Source organism: Triturus cristatus, chromosome 5_2 (assembly GCF_964204655.1).
Source record: "Triturus cristatus chromosome 5_2, aTriCri1.1, whole genome shotgun sequence".
In the NCBI taxonomy this organism is placed as follows: domain Eukaryota; kingdom Metazoa; phylum Chordata; class Amphibia; order Caudata; family Salamandridae; genus Triturus; species Triturus cristatus.
The window spans coordinates 1,066,049,481-1,066,075,019 of record NC_140588.1 but is presented as its reverse complement, the minus strand read 5'-3'; the positions used below and the strand labels follow the sequence as shown (position 1 = coordinate 1,066,075,019).

At 47.4% G+C, this 25,539-nt stretch overlaps 1 protein-coding gene across 1 annotated transcript in view; it reads right to left on the bottom strand.

Annotated features, from left to right (window-relative positions):
* The window catches only part of LOC146829675 (diacylglycerol O-acyltransferase 2-like), a 192,305-nt gene that overhangs the window by 16,140 nt on the left and 150,626 nt on the right, over positions 1–25,539 (bottom strand). Inside the window, exon 7 of the mRNA XM_085608348.1 lies at positions 9,520–9,722. Within this exon, the coding sequence (XP_085464474.1) occupies positions 9,520–9,722 (203 nt within the window). The remainder of the gene's footprint in view (positions 1–9,519; positions 9,723–25,539) is intronic.

Here is a 25,539-nt window from a genome sequence, read left to right as displayed (position 1 = left end):
AGATTTTAATATCAGTTCATGAGTACATCTGGAGCGATGAGGCTCAGCAGACAGGGTGTACTGGCTGCCCGTGCATAATATGCGTACACCTGGATGCTGTGCTTTGTAGCCATTGCTGCAACCCCAGTACGCATACTTTTGAAATGTATTACGTGTACCTTTTCATACTGTACAGTGCGGTCATATCGCTATTTAATAAAAGTGTTCTAGTGAAATAAGGCAACTGTGGTCATATGTAAAACAGAACGATAGATAACACGGGGTTTTGGAAATACACAAACCTCTCCCATCAGTTGTGCTGCCTCTTTTTCAGTGCATTGAAAAATAAAACCAATACAAAGAGAATAGCTGTGGGAAACAAAAAGCAGCGTGCTAACAGTATAATTTGCCACCCTTCCAAATAATCAGTTCTCACCCCCTCCCACTAACCTTTCCCTGTCAGATTGCGTTGTGACGTCCTTTGTTATTGTAGCTCCACCTCACTCCCATTCGCCCAGCATATCCCACGCCGCACCCAAGCACCGACATGCTTATCTGAGTGTTCTGGTGAGACGGGAGCGCAGCAGCAGGCTGCACTTACTCCTGTCTGGGGGAATGAGACTAACATGCACTTACTCCTCTTCGAGGGGGTGAGGCAGACGTGCAGTTACTCTTTGCTGAGGGGATCAAATGTACCAGGAGTGTACTTACTCCTATCTGAGGGGGTAAAACGGGCGTACACTTACCCTTACTTCTCTCTGAGGGGGGATGAGACGGGCATGCACTCCTCTTCAAGGGGGTGGGGGTTAGGCAGACGTGCACTTACTCCTCTCTGAGGGGGTGAGACGGGCGCGCACTTGATTTACTCCTGCCTTCCAGATTTAGCAGGGCATGCGCAGGTTAGGGGCGTATTGTATCCTGGGCATCTTCCCCTCATTTGAATGAATGAATGATTAAACACCAGAGGGAAGCTGTGCTGACTGCCGATGTTGTGTCTGCAGGGTGATAGTTTAAAAGCTTTTTTTCCCCAAAGGATAAACTGGTACGTGAAATCCTATCCTGGCGAATCCGGTGCCAATGCTGGGTGCCTGCAAGATCGGCCCGCTATACAAACACACTTCACAAACTGAATGCCACGGACGTGGAGTCATCCACACTGCTGGGGTGGGCACAGTTGGCACGGCGTGGCATCCATCTATTTGTTTATGTGAACATTCCACCGTTATAATGGATTTCCGCAACAGCCAATTGAGTCCAAAGGGTGGGCTCGTCAGCGTCCCTTGATGGTCACCTGTAAAAGGGCACCCCTGGAGTACAGCCCCAGCCCACTGGCACCCAGAACGGTGTTTCACGTGAAGATGAAACGCACATTCCCGAATTTTTTTCTAGAATGACTATATAACACCGTCAACACAGGCTCTGGAAACCTAGCACTAACGTATAATATACAATCTATATTGAACTCCTGCATATTACATTATCCAGTAACTATACAGTGGATCGGGCCTGCGCTTGACACCCTGGGTTGTGCATCCTATATTCCAATAGGATCAAAAGAGCTTCCACCGCATGTGTGATCCACTGCATGTGTGTGTGGCAAATATTGCAGATCACACACTGCGATACAATGCTCACGGTCTGCAGTACGGCTGTGTAGGAGTCTAGAAGCCACGCGCCTCCTATATATGGAACGCTCACAAACTGAAGGACTCATATGCTCTCAATGGTTTCACCGCGTGCCAGTGCCACACCAACTGTCAAAGATTTTTTTTTTAACTCAAATACACAAATAGCACGATATCTCGTGACAAATCTGGACCATCATAACATCACCACAATACACAACATCTTTGCAAAAAAGCCTGCAGGAAGGCTCGGTGAGCTGAGCGCTCCCTGCTGACAAATGCGGTGTTCTGAAGATCAAGAGTTCGAATCTGGGAAGGCAGACTCATCCTTTCAACTTTAAATGTATTGCAATACAGAATAGTGACATCTTTCATTTACAGTGCTTAGAAATGGCACTAGTGCTGCTTGTAGCGCCCTATAAAGCGTTGGCTAGGGCGTCCGACCTCGAATCTGGGTTCGAGTCTTGGCAATGACGCAGAACATCCTGTGATTCTGGGCAAATCACTTAATCTCCCAGAGACAAAAATGAATGTGTCCTCATGTAATGCAACTGGTGCTATGTAAAGCGCTCTGAAACCCGATTCGGGTCAAGTTTGCGCTATATAAAACTATGTACAAAAAATATATCTGAACGTAACACAATAACAGGTAACACATCCAACCAAAAGGCAGCAGCACAAACAGGCAAGAGATGCAGTGTGTGTGTGGACATGTATACGGGAGATCAGGTTGTGTGATCTTGGGCCTTTAACGATTGTGAGCGCTTAGAATTAGACTAAATGCTTGGTTGCCGTTTGTCCAAAACTGGATATTTACAATTACAATATATAATGGGTACCTTCATGCCCACTGACAGTTTTGTGACTGAGAACCCTGGCGTCAGGCCCTGTGTTTTTGAAACAGTAATGGTCTGTGTTTAAAATGGACAGCATTTCAATAGGTGCGCCAATTTAAAGCACTACTGTGGGTACATCCAATAATGCCCAGGTCTAACAAATGAACACAAAAAGAAAAGAAATGTGAGTGAAGGAGATACAGAGAGTTCTTCTCAATTCACCATCAGCACTGCCGTAGTGACCAAAGCAGAGAAGATGGAGGCGTAAGCCGCGGGCAGCTGCAAAAACATAAAAACACGCTATTATTGCGTGTCCGATCACAAGGTTATTTTTTTTATACGTGAAAAATGAATTCTTTCATTTACTTGAAGTGCCAGCTAAGAAGTATGGATTACATGAAATGGAGAGTCATGGTTGATCAATTAAACACACATTTGTCAACGTTACTCATTTAAAAAAGCTCCCCTTTGGAATGAGGTTTGAGGTATTTAATCCTTAAGAAAACATTTTACTGTCAGTTTCCAAAAGTAAGGAATTAAATCCTCCCCTTTCAAAACCTTATCTGCAGCCTCGCACAGAGGCCTTTAATTCTAGTTAGGTCTCGCATAAAGCAGCGCATGCGCTGCCTCTGCGAGGCATCAAGTAATAAGTATTACTACTGAAACTCCACCCATTGCATCTCACTTTGTTTTGTCACTTGCCATTGGTTACATCTGGCATTGCTCTTTTTATGTAGCTCATTCATTGGCTGGAGGTCCGAAACGTCACTTCCGTTTTGCTTCCCTTGTGCAGGAAGCAGCACTGACCAACTACAGTTTAGTTCCGCTGCTCCGCATTATCTACTCAATTTGGGACTACTTCCTTGTTTATTTTCAACCGCCGTTCACCACTAGCTGCTGAGTTTGGAAGTGTTGGCATTTACTTTTCCTGTTCCGCCCCCCTCCCGTTGGTCGTGTTATCCATCCTCCCGCCCTCTTTCCCGTTGTCAGTGTCACCGTTCCCTTTGTTCCCGCCCCCCTCCCGCTGTCCGTTTCCCTGTTCACTTTGTTCCGCCCCCCTCCCGTTGAGTGTGTTCTCCATCCTCCCGCCCCTTTCCCATTGTCAGTGCCCCCGTTCCCTTTGTTCCCGCCCCCTCCCGCTGTCTGTTTCCCCGTTCCCTTTGTTCCCGCCCCCTCCCGCTTTCCGTTTCTCCGTTCACTTTGTTCCGCCCCCCCTCCCGTTGAGTGTGTTCTCCATCCTCCCGTCCCTTTCCCATTGTCAGTGCCCCCGTTCCCTTTGTTCCCGCCCCCTCCCGCTGTCTGTTTCCCCGTTCCCTTTGTTCCCGCCCCCCTCCCGCTGTCCGTTGTTTGGCAGCTTGTGGCAGTCATGGAGGCGCGCGCTTGTTTTTTTATGGCCTCAGCGTATTGCGGCTGTTTTAGGTTAGGGACTCCATGCCGCTCCGGCAGAGGCTGAGTTACTCCACCGGCCACTTCCTGAATAACCTGTGCCCTTCCATGTGGTTCACCTACTTTCTGCTCTACTACCACTTGGTGCTGGGCTTCAACACCACCTACGCGTGGGTCCTCCTCCTCCTGGGCCAGGTGGCCGCCGGCATCTGCACCCCTCTCGTGGGCTACGAGGCAGAGAGTTTCCCCGGGTGCAGCCGGTACTGCCGCCGAAAATTCTGGCACGTGGTCGGTAAGTTTGTCGTTTTGCCATTTGTGTAGTGGTGTACATCTTTCAGTGTCAATTGTGAGTACCTCCGATACCCAAAGTCTAAACAAATCGAAGTAAATCATAATGTTAATTTGTTTTCTGGGCGGGTCTGGAAAGGACGTTGTCTTTAAACCTGCCTGCCTGTTTCATTTAGGGATTTATTCCATTCTAGCCCATACCTTTAGGCTTTCAAATTAACAGTAGCTTTCAGTTTTAATGATTTGTGTTTGCCCTAACACCAACAGCAAAAGCCAAAACCAGCTTCCTGCCGTTCCCGCCCCCACCTTCCTTTCTATGCCCTCTCGTGCCTACTGTCCATTCCCTACTCCCAGTGCCCCGTTCCCCTGCTCTGCCCAGGTCCTTGCTCTCTGCTCTCTCTTCTCCCTTCCCCCCCCCCCCGTTTCCGGCTTTCCCATATCGGACGGTGTGTCCAAAAATATTAATTTTTCCAAACTTATCGCTGCCTCCAAACCACTCTTGCCAGGGGCTGTGTTTTTTTGTCTTTTCTAACTTTTGTGGGGTTAGCGGAGGCGTGTCATTACTTAATGGTGTCTGCTGAGTTATAACTGCTCTCAATTGTGGAAAAGTGCTGCTGTATGTGTGAGAACATGGGCTTATTTGCTGTATGTAATACTGTCGGGATGCTCTGCTTGCTCTTGGTAATGTGAGAGGGATTTGCCTGTGTCTATCAAAGAAGGTGGTTCATATGTATGTGAGGGACATCCTGCTTGCTCCTTGATCTTGGGTGTCTGTGTGTTTTTCTTCTTCTTATCTGAGGGAGGCTGTAATATCAGATCATGTTTCAGCAGCGCTGCTTCCCCCATCAGTGTCCAGCTGCCCCTCTGGAGGCTTGCCTCTCACAGTTCAAGGACCCCCACACCCAACAACAGTAATACATGAGTATTTTGCACTCTGTGCATGTTTTACTTAAAGCTTTTCAACTTCTAAAAAAGGTCATTTAGCCCAATAGACTCGGTGCCAGTGCTCCATAAAAACCTCTGTAGGCAGCTGCCTCAGGGTACCACCTCAAAGGGCAAATGCAGAGCGCCAGACTGCAATGAAGAATTTTAAAAATTGCCCTACGTCTTTGGAAGAGTGAGCGCCCAAGTGGCAAACTAAACATTTTGCCGGTAGTTCTGGAAATACTTGCGGCAAGCGGACCAGATTGCACGTACCAGGGCCCATTTTACCCAGGCCAAAGTTAAATGAAGTTAAGCAGCTGAGAGGGAGAGAAGAAGGCGCCCTGTCCAGTGATACCTAGCTTTGTGGTATATTGCATCTGAGTTTGATATGTATTCAGTGTTCTGTCTAATGTGTTCTGTTGGTGGCAGGCGCGCAACACCCATTGGGCTTACCGGGCTTCAGCACCCCACCCCCCCCCTGTCATGTGTGTCAGCCCAGCTGAGACAGCCTCGCGGGCTGGCGCCCGTCTAATTGCAGCCGGATCCGAGTACTTCACAGGTCTTTAAAAGACCATTTACTCGTTAATGAGGCTTTTGTGTTTTCACCCCTTCTTACAGCCACTCTGCCTATGGCTGGAAGACTTAGCCCCCCCCCCCCCGAAATCTTGTCCAGCCCCCCCCCCCCCCCCCGAAATGTGGCTCTAGTTGCCCGCATGGTTGGTGGTGTTTGCTGCCTAAAAGAACAGTTGTGCCAGCCTCAACTTAAAAGTAATAGTATCAACCCTAACACCTTCATGACTTGTACACACAAGTGCAGGTGCTGTATTTGTGCAGTTGTGTACCATTTATGCCACTGTTTCCCAAACTGTGAGTCGCGGCCCACTGGTGGGTTGCAAGCTGGTTTTTGTTGGTTAACAAAAGTCCAGCAAAAAATAAAGATGTATTAACATTTGGTGCCCCACCACCCCAAAATTTGTGTCTATTTGCGCCTCTGACTCCGAGTGTCCCACAAAAGGGTGTAAAGTGAACGGGAATTATCCAATGCAAATAAGAGCCACTAATTATTTGGGAGACTCGGCAGGAACTGGTCTTTGGAAGAAGGGTCAGCGTTTAAGTTAGTATTTCACTATGCTGGATATTTATTGCCATCACATGAGCAAAGTAAAAAAAAAGCATTTGCAATGCAATAGGTCTCACATTGACACAAGTTTCAGCTATTGCTATTATAAATGACTGCGTTTTATTTATGTATTTTTATTAAAAACAAAAAAAAGGCATTGTCATTTACAATGCGAGAGTTTAAGCTATTGGCATTGTAAATGACAATGCCGTTTATTTATCTGTTTTCAAAACCAACACATAGATAAAAGTTTTGTCATTTACAATGCCAATAACTCAAACTTTTGCAAATGCGAGACCTATTGCATTGCAAATGCTTGTTTTTAGCTTGGCACAGCATGCGGCGAGAAGGGTGCTTGAAAGCAAGGACTGGAGGCGCTGGACACGGGCCTGCGCACCCCCTCCCCGTGAGTGCATTCTTCCGGGGTTGACGTGGGGTCTCACATAGAGTGTTTTTCTAACGTGCGCCTGAGGGTTTCTTGGCACAGTATAACAGATGTTTATTACACCTCAAACGTATTCATTTGATCAGCCTCAGGAGGATGAAAGCCCGAGCGGCCCTGCTGTGACAATGGGGTCACACACACTCCCAGTGTCCGCTGAGCCCATCAGCCCGTTCGGCTGGGGAGGCTTCTCCGGATACATGCAAACAATATATATATATATATATATTTTCTACTTTATCTCGCTTTGCTCAAGTTGTGGTGAAATAAATGGGGTGCCGAGTAGAAAGCTGCGGCGCTTGGCTATACGACCCATCCTTGGGAGGGCCTTGGGGGTGAAGAGAGCCTTTTGCATTACCTTTCCCTGGAAGGGGGGGGGGGGGGGGCATGCCTCGGCCTGTGGGCACACACCTCCCCCATCTGTCATCCTGCCTCCCGGGGCCTCAGCAGCCAGGCCTCTTCACGGGACTTCAAGCTAATCCCGCGGCTCCTGCCTGTGACAGGTCATTGTTAAACACCCCTTCCCATTTCCACCCCCTCCCCATTGTCATGAAGGTGTGACTGCAAGGAAGCCCTCCCCCTCTCAACGCTGCCAGCAGCAGCTCTTGGGAGCCATGTATGCTGTTTTCTGAGGTTTGGAAGAGTTGCCAACTTGACACCATGCCTTGAGACATCGGCTTTCATGTCATTAATCAGTGCATTCTGGGACTTGTAGTATTCCGTTACTTCACTAAAAGCAGCTGGTCAAAGTGATCTGTTAACAGTGATTTGTGAAACGAGAGCACACGACTGACTTTGGTTGCACATCCTGCGTGGGCCTTTGCTAAGTTTCTGGGGCTTGCAAGTGTGTTATGCGGGTACTCAAACACACATGGCAAGTACGGATCGCTTGTGACCTTCCGTGTCTAGTGTGTGTAATGGCGGGGTGTCCCTGGCGCTCATAAGAGCTCACTTTATCAGATCGCAGACTCGACAGGTGAACACCGCTGAGAAGGGCACAGGCTAGGGCAAACCACACAAACACGAGACCTGGACCCAAATCTCTACTTCCCCATCATACTGACCAAACTGGGTGCTCTTGGGCACCTCATCCCCGTTTCTCGTGTCAATTATATGCCAAAGTCAGCAGCTCTTAGAAACAGAACAGAACACACACACACACACACACCGAGCAAGGAAGTGTCACATTTCCATTTATTAAGTGAAGGGGCGATAACTCCCGCCCTCACATCCTTGCATCTAGCGAGTGAGGAAACTCAGCGACGCGTTTATTCACTCTAGAGACTGGGTGTCGCGGATTTCAATTCTGGCAAAGCAAACTCCGGGTTTCAGTCTCCTGGGACCGCTTTCATTTAGTTGCGATTTTCCTGTGAACGCGCCTGCGGATTAAACGAACTGCAGATTACTCCCCAAAAAGCTTTTAATAGCTCTAAAATTATTGTTTTACGTCATTTGGTAATGCCGGTGTTATAAACTTAAAGAAGACACGGAAACCAGCACTAAATACATAGTATGACAGACAACTACCTCTGCCATTCCCCCGCGCATCCCAAGCGGTAAACATAGCATTTGAAGCGACTTTTACACTCCATTCCGCTCCCTATATCGATTGCTTCCAGTCTACGGTTTTACGTAGCATTCGCTGCTGTGGTTTCTGTTCATGCAGACCAATGTTCATATCGCACTGACGGAGGCTGCTACCCCACGTCCCCTGGTTCCTTTCAGTAATGTCCACTCCTTCCTTGTCTTCCCCCTAAGCCATTAGCAGCCAATTGATGTTTACTAAGGTGCTTAGTGTGCCGCGGCGCGGACGGCACTGGAAGATAGCGGCCGGGCTGAGGGTGGAGCGCAGCCACCGGGATCCTCGGGAGGAGGCTGTCGGTCTGTGATGTGCACAGGGCAGCCGGGCATGGAGCAGGCTGCACCTGGGAGCTGTGCACAGGATTCCCGAGCCCGGCGCCGCCGCAACGCACTCGGAGCTTCGCGTGATTGCTCAAAAATGGCGGATGGAAGCTTCGAAACTTTTTCGGATTCGGGGGCGTGTTCCTGCTGTTCAAAAGGGCGTGGCTAAAAAGTGGAAAGAACAGCAAGGAACACGCCCCCGAATCTGAAAAAGACGGAGCCTATTTGGAGGGACGGCTCTCTCCTCCAACGGCTGGCCTCCGTTTAGGAAGCCAGCCAATGGAGGAGAAGCTAAAAGAGAGGCGGGCTAAATAGCCACTCTAGAAAACATTAAATCTCCGACTTCCGGTTCTGCCTTCGGCAGACCGGTAGTCCTCGACCTAAAAATGACCATATCCTGCCACCCAAGCCCTTCTTTCTAGCTTTGGAGCCCTGAAATATTTTGAATTGTTACACTTGTAGTAGTGATATGGTTAGTAGTTGAGTTGGTATTACTCCGCTCCGCCACCCGCCTCCACTCCCCCTATTAAGAATTAATTAAAACTACATTAAAAGTAAAAGAATAAAGACATACCTTGGCTGCGGCGTCCCCGGCCTGCCGTCCTCCTTTTCAAAGCCGTCTCAGGGTGAAATGCGCGCGCGCCCGTGCATGCGCATTCCTTGTGAGAAATGTGCATGCGCGCGCGCATGCGCAGATTACCCTGAGATGGCGATGAAGAGGAGGACGGCAACGTGGGGACGCCGCAGTCAAGGGAAGTCTTTATTCTTTTAATGTAGTTTTAATTAATTCTTAATAGGGAGGTAGAGGCGAGGGCTGGTCAACTCCGCTCCGCTGCGGAGTGTGCAGAGATTTGCCTACTCCGCGTTCTCCACGGAATGTGGAGTAGGCAAATCTCCGCACACTCCGCGAGCGGAGCGGAGCTCTCCACCCACGCCTAAACATAATGCTTAAATGTAACCCCCCCTGCCTTTGTAGTCCAGCACACGGGATCCTGAACACAGACAGAAGTAACTTACTGACAGTGCTGATGGGCTTGGAATAAGGCAGGAACCCCTTGGAGTGCGCAGAGATCAGACCCCTGCCGTAGAAGAAGCAGGGAGCGAACCCCACCATCTTCCGGAACCGCTGCTGGATAGCCTTCATCCAGCTACCCTCCTCGAAGACCACCTGCTGGTACAGCTCGTTCTCGCCAAAGGAGAAGGCGGGGACCAGATCAGCCCTGCAAGAAGCAACAGCATGCGGTGAGAAAGAGAAGAGTGTACCACCTGTGCAGCAAAGCAGGGGTGGGGGGATGCACAGGCGGTGAACACTGAACCGCCCATGTCCCTGCACCCCTGTGAAGGTTGGTGCCCTTGAACTGTCTGCTGCCCTAACACCTCCCCACATATCCTGTTCAAAGACTAGGAGCTCACTCCTACTGCACCCAGTACAAACTCCCTAGTAAGTCACCCCTCAAATTCAACAGACGTAGCCTGCTCCTGCAGGGTCGAACCGTTGACGCAATATTAGTGCACTGTTTTTATTTTGATTCTGGACCATTTCACCCTGTGTCAGAGTGTGTGCCAACCACTTTTGCATCCTGGACTTGTCACTGTTTATGTACATAGACTGTATAGCACAAGTTGAGGAATGAAACCAATCTTTTGGTGGTAAAAATAATTTTCTCCAAGGAAGTAGAGGTCCACACTTCCCCCTTGAGGGACCACAGTTTTTCTTTATTACTTGCGTGTTGTAAGCTTAATCTGCGTGCAACAAAACCGTCCACATCTCTAGTTACTTCGGGGCAGATTTACACGCCCCCTGTGACACTTTTTTGCCGCCGTTGCGTCACTTCTGTGATGCAGCAGCAGCGTAAACCATGCGCCACGTTGCGCCTTATTTACAACGTGACGCATCTAGGGAGATGCGTCACGTTGTAAAGCCCTGCGCCACATGAAACCTACGTTAGGTTTCATGTGGGCGTTCCTGCGCAGGGTGGGCGTTCTGTCTCAGGAACGCCTCGTAAAAGTGATGCAGTGAAATATACAAGATTTCACTGAGTCACTTTTCCATCCACGCTGTGTCAAAACCCTGCGCCTGCTTGAAGCAGGCGTAAGGAGTGACGCAGCATGTTAGGCATAGGGCGCCCCCGAGCATTGCTGGAGTTGTGTTGCGCTTGCGACACGACTCCAGCAATGCGCCGCCATTACGCCATCAGACGCAACACGCATCGCCCTATCCTTGCTCCACGGTGCGCCGCATTGTAAATGCGACGCATTTGTGGTGGCGCAGGGAGGGAATTGCATGTTGCATCTTTTCTGGCGCATCCCTGCTGATTTGCAGCGATGCGCCAGAAAATCTGCCCCTTCGACTCTCACACGATCACCCCTCCATTCCAAGAACTTCCCAGGGACCTGGATTGGCCAAAAGACACCATCACCCAAGCTGCTCATCACAGATTCTACCACCTTCTCTCTTTCATCCAGACCTCATGCAGCAAAGAGGCCTTGGGATCCTCTTGAAATATGAGCTCATCACCTCTCCCCCATCACTGACCTTTGCTTCTCCCAGACTCAGTCTTGAAAATCGCCATCGCTATCCTCGCTCCATCCTGCCGCCATGTTGTGACCCTCAGATGACTTGAATGTGATACTGGACTCTGCACCTCATGCCACTTTTGTGGTCTTGGTTGACTTCATTTAGATCTGAAACAACTCCAGCCGGCCTCCCTTTTCAACCACCTCCTACCCCGAACATCGGGTTTTCAATCTCCTCATACCTGGCTTGTACCCTAATTAGTAGGCGGAGTTCGCTGAGTTTTGCACACTCTGCACTCCATGCTATTTGAGTATTGCGGAGTTCCGGCAAAACTCTGCCAAGCGCTGCGTGGTAGAGATTTTTCTCACACGCAACTTGCCAGGCAAACAAAAGTTTGCATCTCCTGCTAGAACGACTCCTGATGAGATTTTCACAACACAGGCAGTTATGGCAGGCCATGACCGTTCGTGGTGAGAAAACTGCAGCTTGAGTAGAAAATCTACTCGAGCTGCAGAAAGAAGGAGCGCCCTCTGGCAGCTGCATGGTGCCATTCACACAAATTTTACAGTGCCAAAAGAGCTCCTGGCGCCAAAAATCAGCGCAACGTGCCGAATACTGCCCACCTGCAGAACTCTGCAGAATTTCACAGTTTCTATGTACCTCCGCTGAATTCTGAGGGGTGAAACTGCGTGAGCTCCGCCCACCACTACTAATCAGCCAGCTGCAGTCAGGGTTCTGCCATCTGGATTCCACAAAGATGGCCCTGCCGCGCCTCAAGCTTCATCACCTTCACTCATCATAATCAGCCTTTCTCCACTCTCTCATCCTCTTTGACTTTTCAGTAGCTCTGACACTTTCGCCCGTGATACCACGTTAGCAACCCTTGACTTCCAGGGGATCGCAGGCCCGGCTTTGGAGCGGCTCTCCTCTTATCGGAGCAGTTTCGTCTTCTGATGCTCTGCTCTTTCACAACTCCCTTCTCTACCCGCCACCATCCCCGTCTTAGGGGGAACAACCTTTACAACGCAACTTTTACAACGCACTACCTTTACAACGCATTTTGTACAACGCATAATCCATTACAACGCATGACATTACAACGCATGACACTACAACGCATTTTTAAAAACTACCTTTACAACGCATTCCATTACAACGCATACTACCATTACAACGCATACCATTACAACGCATAATATTACACTACACTATCCAACACTTACCCTACTGTTGCACCCCCTGGAGTTAGAATAGTAATTTTTACCCCTATACTATCCAACACTTACCCTACTGTTGCACCCCCTGGAGTTAGAATAGTAATTTTTACCCCTATACTATCCAACACTTACCCTACTGTTGCACCCCCTGGAGTTAGAATAGTAATTTTTACCCCTATACTATCCAACACTTACCCTACTGTTGCACCCCCTGGAGTTAGAATAGTAATTTTTACCCCTATACTATCCAACACTTACCCTACTGATGCACCCCCTGGAGTTAGAATAGTAATTTTTACCCCTATACTATCCAACACTTACCCCACTGTTGCACCCCCTGGAGTTAGAATAGTAATTTTTACCCCTATACTATCCAACACTTACCCTACTGTTGCACCCCCTGGAGTTAGAATAGTAATTTTTACCCCTATACTATCCAACACTTACCCTACTGATGCACCCCCTGGAGTTAGAATAGTAATTTTTACCCCTATACTATCCAACACTTACCCCACTGTTGCACCCCCTGGAGTTAGAATAGTAATTTTTACCCCTATACTATCCAACACTTACCCTACTGTTGCACCCCCTGGAGTTAGAATAGTAATTTTTACCCCTATACTATCCAACACTTACCCTACTGTTGCACCCCCTGGAGTTAGAATAGTAATTTTTACCCCTATACTATCCAACACTTACCCTACTGTTGCACCCCCTGGAGTTAGAATAGTAATTTTTACTCCTATACTATCCAACACTTACCCTACTGTTGCACCCCCTGGAGTTAGAAAAGTAACTTTTACCCCTATACTATCTAATACTTACCTTAAATGCAATTTAATATTATGCGTTGTAATGGTATGCGTTGTAAAGGTATTATGCGTTGTAATGGAAATGCGTTGTAAAGGTAGTTTTTAAAAATGCGTTGTAGTGTCATGCGTTGTAATGTCATGCGTTGTAATGGATTATGCGTTGTAAAAAATGCGTTGTAAGTGCATGCGTTGTAAAAGTGTGCGTTGTAACGTCATACATCCCCGTCTTAGTCCCTCTTCTCCATTTACACACTGCTCTTGGAGACATCATTTCCTTTCTTTGGTTCTCCTATCTCATAAATGCACATGAGCACTAATCTCTACTTTCCTTTCTCTCAGACCGATCCTGCATCTAATCTTTCAGACTCTCTTTTGGCCACTAACGCTCACCTCTAACACTTAAATTCCCACGTTTCTTGACTTTTCTGCCAACCACTCTTACTTTTTCCATCTCCTTCCCACACTCCCTGACCACCTATACCAGAAAATCTGGTTACTGCAAGTGGTGGAGTTTGATAAGTAGTATTGACTGAAAAGGAGTACAACGTACGATTAGGGAGGAGGGGCACTCATCAGCTAGGGTAGGGGTAACTTTAAACTCAAGGAGGAGGGGGTGCATTGAGCTTGGTACCTGGTGGAGAGCCAGCTGGTGCTTTGAGGTGTTGTACGTGGTATGACTTTGTCCAAGGTGAGAAGATATGTTGGGGAGACTTCTTAGTAGGACAAATATTGGGGGGACTTCTTAGTGGCCAAATATCGGGGAGACTTCTTAGTAGCCCAAATATTGGGGAGACATCTTAGTAGGCCAAATATTGGGGAGACTTCGTAGAAGGTCAAATATTGGGGAGACTTCTTATTAGGCCAGATATTGGTGAGACTTCTTAGTGGCCAAATATTGGGGAGACTTCTTAGTGGCCAAATATTAGGGAGACGTCTTAGTGGCCAAATATTGGGGAGACTTCTTAGTAGGCCAAATATCGAGGAGACTTCATAGTAGGCCAAATATTGGGGAGACTTCTTAGAAGGTCACATATAGGTGAGACCTCTTAGTAGCCAAATATTGGGGAGACTTCTTAGTAGGCCAAATATCCGGGAGACTTCTTAGTGGTCAAATATCCAGAAGACTTCATAGTCGGCCAAATATCGGGGAGACTTCTTAGTAGGCCAAATATCGGGGAGACTTCTTAATGGTCAAATTTTGGGGAGACTTCTTAGTGGGCAAATATTGGAAAGACATCTTAAAAGGCCAACTATTGGGGAGACGTCTTAGTGGCCAAATATTGGGGAGACTTCTTAGGCCAAATATTGGGGAGACCTCATAGTAGGCCAAATATTGGGGAGACTTCATAGTAGGCCAAATATTGGGGTGACTTCTTAGTAGGCCAAATATCGGGGAGACTTCTTAGTAAGCCAAATACTGGGGAGACGCCTTAGTAGGCCGCAGTAATCACGTTTAATAATCGCCGGAGTGTTTCTGACAGTTCTTGTGCTCATGTTGAGCAGGTGGAACCTTCCACCAGTTGAGAATATAAATCAATACTTCCAGTTGCCACCAGGGTCAGGTCATGGCCCTGCCAACTCACTGGACCTCCAAACCTTCCCATTCATCCTATGACTGACCTCACAATCTCTTCCACCGGGCGTTGACCCCAAAACATGTAAATATTAATTATTCTTTAAATAGAGGCAATCTAAATACCTTCTATAACATTCTCTCTCAGTCTATGTTTCACCAGTGTCCATACCGTATATCATCCATAAATTTAAGAATAATCACCAAATGATGAGCATGTGTTCATGTGCCCACTGGTTACCAAGTACAACACTTCTGTCTAAAGGGTTCCCAAGATTCAGCAAAGATGGATGGATGGATGGATGGATGGATGGATGGATGGATGGATGGGTGGATGAATGGAATGACAAATAGGGAGAAATGTGTAAATACTGTTTGCAAAGGTAGTCAGTCAGACAGACAAACAATTATATGAGCTAAGTGGTGGAATGATGAATGAATAGATGTCATGAAGGGTTAGCAAAGGCAATACACAACAAACAGATGGATAAACGATCAATATGTAGATTAGATACTGTAATATAATACAGCATTATGAGGCATAACTTAAAAGACTGTACTTTACAAAACATAGCGTAAGGTAACTTAAAATAGCATAAAATAACATTGGTAGAGCACACATTGTCACTGAGGTACCTTGAAACTATTGACAGATAAAGAATATTTATTGATGAGGGTAGAGACATCCGAGTTGATAGACCAATGCCACAGAGAGAGAGAGAAGGAGGGCAAGAAAGAGTGATAGGCAGATAGACAGAGAAAGCTACCAGAGAGATGAATATGACTGTATAGATACAAAGAGAGAGACAAGCAGTAGGGTGGTAGAAATAAGCAGGACATTTGCAAACAGGGCAATAAATCATTGGAGTGGGATTAAAAATAAGAGAGGTAAATACTTGGTGAAGTTCACAATTTACGTCATTCACCAGGGCAACAATATTTCAGTAGGGAAGGGACACTTTTCTGATAGACTCCATCGCGTGATCTACTTCATTGTGTTCTCGGAGATCAATAAGAGTATAAAGAAGCATTGGCAATGCCAAAAGGTCTGGCCTATGAATGGAAGTGCCGTCATTGATGAGTTTAGGCACTCAGTAAGTCATCATCCATGCACTCTGTCAGTTATCTTTGCACTGACACATCCGTTTATCCATCCACTGATTCATTCTCATATTCACCCTATGACACAATCACAATAAAACACACACAAAACCAACAACACATTCAAGCCAATTTAAAAAATACAAATCGAAAAAAGAATGCATGTTGCCATCTAAACATCGCGGGAATAAGGTTGGAATAACAAAACTAAATATAACAATGAGTGTTTGTCTTCCAGTGCTGTTATACATAATCTATTGTTGTTTTAACGCTCCAGAATGGCAGCACATTTTAGAACCAATATGTTCTCTACCTTGGAGTGGTAAAACCATGATGCACTATGGACAACAGCTTTTCATAATGATAATGGTAATGATAGTGTTAACAATTTTAAGATTTCAGATTAACATGTGATGTGGTCAAATGTCTCATTGTAAGGAAGACAGTTATCTGTTTTAGTCCTGAAGAAGGTGGATTTTATTAAATCTTCTTCACCGAAACATGTAGACAAAATATTGTTTTTACTATATATATGCACTGGTGATTTTTACATAAGGATTACGTTTTATAAATGCTCAGTGACAGTGAAATAATTGTGTACATGTTAAAAGACATGTTGATTGGTTTAATTCAATTTTTTCTTTTTATTCATTTTTTGTAACGATTTGGTTGTATGAATTTAATTTTAATAAGATGTATTATACTTTAATCAGACTAAAAGCAGCTATATTTTTCTAGCACTTTGGAATTACAATTTGTTAATGTTTGTGATTAAGGTTATTTATTGTGGGGCTGTGGGAACTGATTGCATGTGTATCTGTGATTTAGGTTTGATTGTACATTGAAGGAAGCTGACCGTTGTCTGGCTCAAGAGGCTCTCAGCTGTGACCTCCTTGTCTAGTCTTCCTCCTCCCAGTCCTTACTAATGAGGCTGCCGTCTTCAGTGGTAGACCCCGGTTACTTAAGTAGCACAAAATATAGTCTATCTCTGAAACGCAGCCCATCTTCCTAGCACAATTCTAAAGGTGGAGCTGTCGCCAGGATCAGACTGCTGTCTTCGACTCGTCTGGAGCTCGGGTTACTTACTGAAGGTAAGCTCTTCTAAGTTGTTGTTGGATTGGCTGAGCTCTAGCCAGCGCTCGTTTCATGTCTGTGCACTGTAGGCCTGCAGTAGGGGTGTTGTCAGTGCTCAGTTTCTAAAAACATAAGTGCCAGGTCCCTCGTCAGGAGGCTACTGCAGTGTGCACCACCCATTGCCCCCGCCAGCGCTGCCAATGACAGTACCTTCAAAACTTCTATCCATTCCACTCCTACAAGTGTGAGATTTAAGAATTTTCCAGGTCCCCAAAGCTGTAAGAATGTCTAGGGCGGCAACTATTAGTCATTTTAATGTATATTAAATTAATAAACAACTTTTGTTGCACTTGTCTCTAAAATAAACAAACAGCGCCACCATGTGGTAGACTGTCATAACTGCCGGTGTTGGCAGTTAAGTACCGGTGCCGAGCTCTGGAAACCACTGGCTCAAATTAAGCACTGGGTGTTGATTTTCTCCTGATTCAGCTCGACTGCTTAACCACGGTACCTGGGGTGGGCAAAAGAGTCTTGTACTGTTTCAGGTTCACCCTCCTGGTGGTCATGGAGGTGCTAACAACACAATGGATGGCCCTCACCTCACATGTTTCAAAAGCGGCGAGGAGTGCTTTGCCTGCTGCTGGGCTGGCACAATGGAGGAAGCAGGGATAAGAGGCAGCCCTCGGAGGAGTCAGTTGAGGAAGGTGAGGTTGCCCCATCCCTCACAGCAGCATCTGCAGGCAATGATCAATAAAGGAGCTGCTGCTGATCTGAGAGACCTTGAGCCTCCTGCACCAGGGAGAGTTCCTTTGTTGGATGAAGACCAGACAGAGGAAGACACTGAACAAAGAGGAGATATGTGCAGGGCCTGAGATGAAGGAACCAGTGTAGCATTTTGGATGTCCTGATCCAGTGATGCGCGAAGAAGAGGGCGCTTTTGCTCGATATTATAGGGAGGACCTAAGGCTCGTCTGGTCTTTACAGCACTAAGGAAAGTCTTACAGAGGCAATGGAAAGTCATTCTCCCTGGGTTTCCTGCTTGTAAAGACCCTTCAAAACATTTTCAGGGCTGTAAAGGTAGATAAGCTCGTGGCGGGTTTGGCATCTGATGACCCCTCGTATCTGAAGATGCGACTCCTGGATTCAGTAAACAAAGAGGTGGAGGCTGCAGTAGAAGGGCTTTTAGTGCACCAGAATTATTCGTGTCCGCTCTTCTTATTCCTATGCAGTGTAGCGCTTGATGCAGAATCTTCAGAAGTTAGCAGAGGAACTTCAAGAAAGTGCTGATGTTGCTCCAAGTTTGGCTGTCATTGAGCAAGAAGTAAGGTCCCTCGCTCATGTCTATGTTGACTGTTAGCGAGCCTCGATTTCAAGATCCATCGTCTCTGCATAAAGCGCATTTGGCTGCACTCATGCAGCGCAGAAGTCCCCGTTGAGACACCTTCCATTCCCAGGAACGAAGCGCCTTGGTGCGAAGTTGGAGGAGTTTGTTCAGAAAATGTGCAGAGGATAGAAGACTAAGGCCGCCCACTAATCCTCTTCCAGAGGGTGCTGGTTTGGAGCAAAGAGAAGATTTGGTCCAATTCAAGACCATTCCAAGCTATCCAGTCCTTTCCAAGGAGGGGCGCGGCTGGGAAGTCCTTCCCTCAGGTCTGACCCACACAACCTGCTCCCCCAAACCAAAAGATATTACTATGTGGGGCTGGTAAGAGGTCGACATTCTCTGTTCTACAAGGATTCCAAAAAGTCAACCTCAGATGCCTGGGTGTTGGTATCATGAAAGAGGGTTACGGGATAGAGTTCCAGTCCATGCTGGGAAGTGTTCCAGGGTAACCCCTTGAAAGGTCAGACAGTTCTTCAGGGAGTCCAGGACTTGTAGAAGTCACCCCTAGTTCCAGTGCCAAAGTCTAAGGGGAGGAAGGGGTGGTGCTTCCTCATATTTCTTGTCAGAAACCCATCTGGAAAGTAGAAGCCGATTCTGGATTTGAAGGAGATAAACCCATCTTTCAAAGCAGCTCTTTCAAAATGATAACACCACAGACAATTCTGCCTTCATGTATCAGGGACACATGCTGGCGTCCCTGGGCTTGCTGGATGCACACTTACATTCTTCCATCCATTCTCAAAGGTACATGAGATTCTGCATTTGTGGACGCTTCTATCAGTTCAAAGTACTACTTTTCGGCCTTCTCTCCCACCAAAGGTTGTCACCAAGATTCTGGCACCTTGGTGTGTATCCTACATGGCGGAGGAATTCAGCTTTTCCCCTCTTTGGATGATTTATTAAACCCTCCTCTTCTTTTTCGGAGGCACAAGAAGATGTCAGAGAAGTGTCAGAAGTTCCCTAGATGCACAGATGTTTGCTCCGCCTCATGACTTATCGGGTGACTCCAGCACAGACACCTCTATACAGAGGTGTCCCACATAAGACAGATGTGGGGAAGGTTTCTCCTCCCCTAAGAGAGAAAAGTGAAACTGAAATAGAGCTGAGGGAAAAGTATCTATTCTATTTAGCAAGGATTGGGAGAGAGTCCAGAGTGAGATCCCAGAGTGAGAGCCCAGGAGAGAGTCCAGGGTGAGATCCCAGGGTGAGAGCCCAGGAGAGATCCCAGGGTGAGATCCCAGGGTGGGAGTCCGGGGTGAGAGTCCAGGGTGAGATCCTAGGGTGAGAGTCTGGGGTGAGAGTCCAGGGTGAGATCCCAGGGTGGGAGTCCGGGGTGAGAGTCCAGGGTGAGATCCTAGGGTGACAGTCTGGGGTGAGAGTCCAGGGTGAGATCCTAGGGTGAGATCCTAGGGTGAGAGTCTGGGGTGAGAGTCCAGGGTGAGATCCCAGGGTGAGAGTCCAGGGTGAGAGTCCAGGGAGAGATCTCAGGGTGAGATCCCAGGGTGAGAGTCCAGGGAGAGAGTCAAGGGAGAGATCCCAGGGTGACACTCCGGGGTGAGAGTCCGTGGTGAGAGTCCAGGGTGAGATCCCAGAGTGAGATCCCAGGGTGAGAGTCCAGGGTGAGAGTTCAGAGTGAGATCCCAGGGTGAGAGCCCAGGGAGAGTCCAGGGTGAGATCCCGGGGTGAGAGTCCGGGGTGAGAGCCCAGGGTGCGAGCCCAGGGTGAGAGCCCAGGGTGAGATCCCAGGGTGAGAGTCCAGGGTGAGATCCCAGGGTGAGAGTCCAGGGTAAGAGTGTGGGGTGAGATCCCAGGGTGAGAATCCAGGGTGAGAGTCCAGGGTGAGATCCCGGGGTGAGAGTCCGGGGTGAGAGCCCAGGGTGCGAGCCCAGGGTGAGAGCCCAGGGTGAGATCCCAGGGTGAGAGTCCAGGGCGAGATCCCAGGGCGAGATCCCAGGGCGAGATCCCAGGGAGAGATCCCAGGGTGACAGTCCGGGGTGAGAGTCCAGGGTGAGAGCCCAGGGTGATATCTCAGGGTGAGAGCACAGAGTGAGAGGCTATGGTGAGATGGCATCATGTTTAGCCATTGTCCTTTATGCTTGTTTTCATCCTCACCCTCCGAGGCAGCGTGTACGTCTGTGGCGCAGCTGGCCACAGGGTTATGGGTAATCTCTCAGATTTTCAACAACAGAGCAGTGGTTGAATTTCGAGAATTTGGATAAGATTGTGGGGCACATTTACAATGAAGTGGCGTAGCGCGGCGTTAGCCTCCTTGGTTTATAATATTATGGCGCAGCCCGTCATTTCCGCCTGCGTTGGTGCTAAACTTAGCAACCTACCGCCAACGCAGGCCCCCTTGCACCATAGCGTAAGGGTGACTGTGTTGAAGGGAAGATTGTTTATGTGCAGGAAAGGACACCTTTCTGCACATAAACAGTCAATGGCGTTTTGCTGTTTTTATGTGTGCTGCACACCGCAGCAGGTAAGTTTGCTTGTCTTTCTTTCTGTTTTTCCAACCCCTCAACAGTCCCCTGCCACTCTTCCCCATCATCCGCCACTGCCAAGGGGTTGCTTTCCGCCTTCCCTACTATTCCCATTCTTGCGAGAGAACTCAGAAAAAGCAAGAAGGAAAAAGCTGAGAGCCCCTGTCTCTACTGACTCTGGAACCAGCCAAAGCTTTTCCTTGCACCTTCACAGGAGTTCCAGCCCCTCTACGAGCCCTTCTGTTGTTGGAGCAATCTCTGCTGTGGCTCTGGTTGGGGTTTGGAAATTGAGAGGAAGAGACTAGTTGAACAAAGGTCTTCAGAGGACAAGGCGCAAAGGCAATCCAAGTGTCTAGAAGACCATCCCGGTCCGCTGTTATTCTAGAGAATTTGGAAAAAGTTTGCTATCTGGTGTATATCTAAGGGTTTGAGGTCATAATGCTGTCCTTTTATGTTAGTCCTGATATTTTTTATGATTGTTTTTTGCTCGGTTTATCAATATAAACCTTTTGTACTCTGTGAGCTGCTATGAAAGCTTTTGGAGTTTTTTCATCAAAAAAGTAGTTGTGTGCTCTCTTGTTCCAAGCTGGGATTGAGCACTACTTTAAGAGCATCCCAGGATCCTACTTTTGAGCCCCTTGATCCAATTACACATAAATATTCAAGGTTGAACTGGTTTTCCTAGTGGAAGTAACATCTGGTCGATGTCCGTAGGAAAATTGGGGCTCGTGAGCTCCAGGACCCCTTGTTGAAGTTTTTTCCTGATATGGTGGTTCTTGTGCCTGACAAGTCTTTCTTACCGAGGATGTTTTCATCCTTTCCTTTGCAAGAGGAAATTGAAGGAAATTGCCCTTCCGTGTTTTTTCCCTTCTCCTATTTTAGAAGAGCAAGAAAGAGGCCCCTCTTTGATGCCCGCAGGACTCTGTCAAACTACATTTCCAGAACTTCAGAATTTGTGGAGTTTCAATATCTTTCGTGGTTCACTCTCTATGGCGGATCCTGTGTTTGTGCAATCCAGTGTTTACAGTGCATCATGTGCAGCTGTGGTTCACTCTATACTGTGGATCCTGTGTTTGTGCAATCCAGTGTTTACAGTTCATCCTGTGTAGCTGTGATTCACTCTATACTGTGGATCCTGTGTTTGTGCAATCCAGTGTTTACAGTGCATCCTGTGCAGCTGTGGTTCACTCTATACTGTGGATCCTGTGTTTGTGCAATCCAGTGTTTACAGTTCATCCTGTGTAGCTGTGGTTCACTCTATACTGCGGATCCTCTGTTAGTGCAATCCAGTGTTTACAGTGCATCCTGTGCAGCTGTGGTTCACTCTATACTGTGGATCCTGTGTTTGTGCAATCCAGTGTTTACAGTTCATCCTGTGTAGCTGTGGTTCACTCTATACTGCGGATCCTCTGTTAGTGCAATCCAGTGTTTACAGTGCATCCTGTGCAGCTGTGGTTCACTCTCTACTGTGGATCCTGTGTTTGTGCAATCCAGTGTTTACAGTTCATCCTGTGTAGCTGTGGTTCACTCTATACTGCGGATCCTCTGTTAGTGCAATCCAGTGTTTACAGTGCATCCTGTGCAGCTGTGGTTCACTCTATACTGTGGATCCTGTGTTTGTGCAATCCAGTGTTTACAGTTCATCCTGTGTAGCTGTGATTCACTCTATACTGCGGATCCTGTGTTAGTGCAATCCAGTGTTTACAGTGCATCCTGTGCAGCTGTGGTTCACTCCATACCGTGGATCCTGTGTTAGTGCAATCCAGTGTTTACAGTGCATCCTGTGTAGCTGTGGTTCACTCCATACTGTGGATCCTGTGTTAGTGCAATCCAGTGTTTACAGTGCATCCTGTGTAGCTGTAGTTCACTCTATACGGTGGATCCTGTGTTTGTGCAATCCAGTGTTTACAGTGCATCCTGTGTAGCTGTAGTTCACTCTCTATGGTGGATCCTGTGCTAGTGCAATCCAGTGTTTACAGTGCATCCTGTGCAGCTGTGGTTCACTCTATACTGTGGATCCTGTGTTTGTGCAATCCAGTGTTTACAGTTCATCCTGTGTAGCTGTGATTCACTCTATACTGTGGATCCTGTGTTAGTGCAATCCAGTGTTTACAGTGCATCCTGTCCAGCTGTGGTTCACTCTATACTGTGGATCCTGTGTTTGTGCAATCCAGTGTTTACAGTGCATCCTGTGTAGCTGTGGTTCACTCCATACTGTGGATCCTGTGTTAGTGCAATCCAGTGTTTACAGTGCATCCTGTGTAGCTGTAGTTCACTCTATACGGTGGATCCTGTGTTAGTGCAATCCAGTGTTTACAGTGCATCCTGTGTAGCTGTAGTTCACTCTCTATGGTGGATCCTGTGTTAGTGCAATCCAGTGTTTACAGTGCATCTCGTGTAGCTGTGGTTCACTCTCTACTGTGGATCCTGTGTTAGTGCAAACCAGTGTTTACAGTGTATCCTGTGTAGCTGTAGTTCACTCCATACTGTGGATTCTGTGTTAGTGCAATCCAGTGATTACTGTGCATCCTGTGTAGCTGTGGTTCACTCCATACTGTGGATCCTGTGTTAGTGCAATCCAGTGTTTACAGTGCATCCTGTGTAGCTGTAATTCACTCTATACTGTGGATCCTGTGTTAGTGCAATCCAGTGTTTACAGTGCATCCTGTGTAGCTGTGGTTCACTCTATACGGTGGATCCTGTGTTTGTGCAATCCAGTGTTTACACTACATCCTGTGTAGCTGTAGTTCACTCCATACTGTGGATCCTGTGTTAGTGCAATCCAGTGTTTACAGTGCATCCTCTGCAGCTGTGGTTCACTCTATACTGTGGATCCTGTGTTTGTGCAATCCAGTGTTTACAGTGCATCCTGTGTAGCTGTGGTTCACTCCATACCGTGGATCCTGTGTTAGTGCAATCCAGTGTTTACAGTGCATCCTGTGTAGCTGTGGTTCACTCTATACGGTGGATCCTGTGTTTGTGCAATCCAGTGTTTACAGTGCATCCTGTGTAGCTGTAGTTCACTCTCTATGGTGGATCCTGTGCTAGTGCAATCCAGTGTTTACAGTGCATCCTGTGTAGCTGTAGTTCACTCCATACTGTGGATCCTGTGTTAGTGCAATCCAGTGTTTACAGTGCATCCTGTGTAGCTGTGGTTCACTCCATACTGTGGATCCTGTGTTAGTGCAATCCAGTGTTTACAGTGCATCCTGTGTAGCTGTGGTTCACTCCATACCGTGGATCCTGTGTTAGTGCAATCCAGTGTTTACAGTGCATCCTGTGTAGCTGTAGTTCACTCCATACTGTGGATCCTGTGTTAGTGCAATCCAGTGTTTACAGTGCATCCAGTGCAGCTGTAGTTCACTCTCTATGGTGGATCCTGTGCTAGTGCAATCCAGTGTTTACAGTGCATCCTGTGTAGCTGTGGTTCACTCTCTACTGTGGATCCTGTGTTAGTGCAATCCAGTGTTTACAGTGCATCCTGTGTAGCTGTGGTTCACTCTATACTGTGGATCCTGTGTTAGTGCCATCCAGTGTTTACAGTGCATCCTGTGTAGCTGTGGTTCACTCTATACTGTGGATCCTGTGTTAGTGCAATCCAGTGTTTACAGTGCATCCTGTGTAGCTGTAGTTCGCTCTCTACTGTGGATTCTGTGTTAGTGCAATCCAGTGTTTACAGTGCATCCTGTGTAGCTGTGGTTTACTCCATACTGTGGATCCTGTGTTAGTGCAATCCAGTGTTTACAGTGCATCCTGTGTAGCTGTAATTCACTCTATACTGTGGATCCTGTGTTAGTGCAATCCAGTGTTTACAGTGCATCCTGTGTAACTGTGGTTCACTCTATACGGTGGATCCTGTGTTTGTGCAATCCAGTGTTTACAGTACATCCTGTGTAGCTGTAGTTCACTCCATACTGTGGATCCTGTGTTAGTGCAATCCAGTGTTTACAGTGCATCCTCTGCAGCTGTGGTTCACTCTATACTGTGGATCCTGTGTTTGTGCAATCCAGTGTTTACAGTGCATCCTGTGTAGCTGTGGTTCACTCCATACCGTGGATCCTGTGTTAGTGCAATCCAGTGTTTACAGTGCATCCTGTGTAGCTGTGGTTCACTCTATACGGTGGATCCTGTGTTTGTGCAATCCAGTGTTTACAGTGCATCCTGTGTAGCTGTAGTTCACTCTCTATGGTGGATCCTGTGCTAGTGCAATCCAGTGTTTACAGTGCATCCTGTGTAGCTGTGGTTCACTCCATACTGTGGATCCTGTGTTAGTGCAATCCAGTGTTTACAGTGCATCCTGTGTAGCTGTGGTTCACTCCATACCGTGGATCCTGTGTTAGTGCAATCCAGTGTTTACAGTGCATCCTGTGTAGCTGTAGTTCACTCCATACTGTGGATCCTGTGTTAGTGCAATCCAGTGTTTACAGTGCATCCAGTGCAGCTGTAGTTCACTCTCTATGGTGGATCCTGTGCTAGTGCAATCCAGTGTTTACAGTGCATCCTGTGTAGCTGTGGTTCACTCTCTACTGTGGATCCTGTGTTAGTGCAACCCAGTGTTTACAGTGCATCCTGTGTAGCTGTGGTTCACTCTATACTGTGGATCCTGTGTTAGTGCAATCCAGTGTTTACAGTGCATCCTGTGTAGCTGTAGTTCGCTCTCTACTGTGGATCCTGTGTTAGTGCAATCCAGTGTTTACAGTGCATCCTGTGTAGCTGTAATTCACTCTATACTGTGGATCCTGTGTTAGTGCAATCCAGTGTTTACAGTGCATCCTGTGTAGCTGTGGTTCACTCTATACTGTGGATCCTGTGTTAGTGCAATCCAGTGTTTACAGGGCATCCAGTGTAGCTGTGGTTCACTCTATATGGCGGATCCTG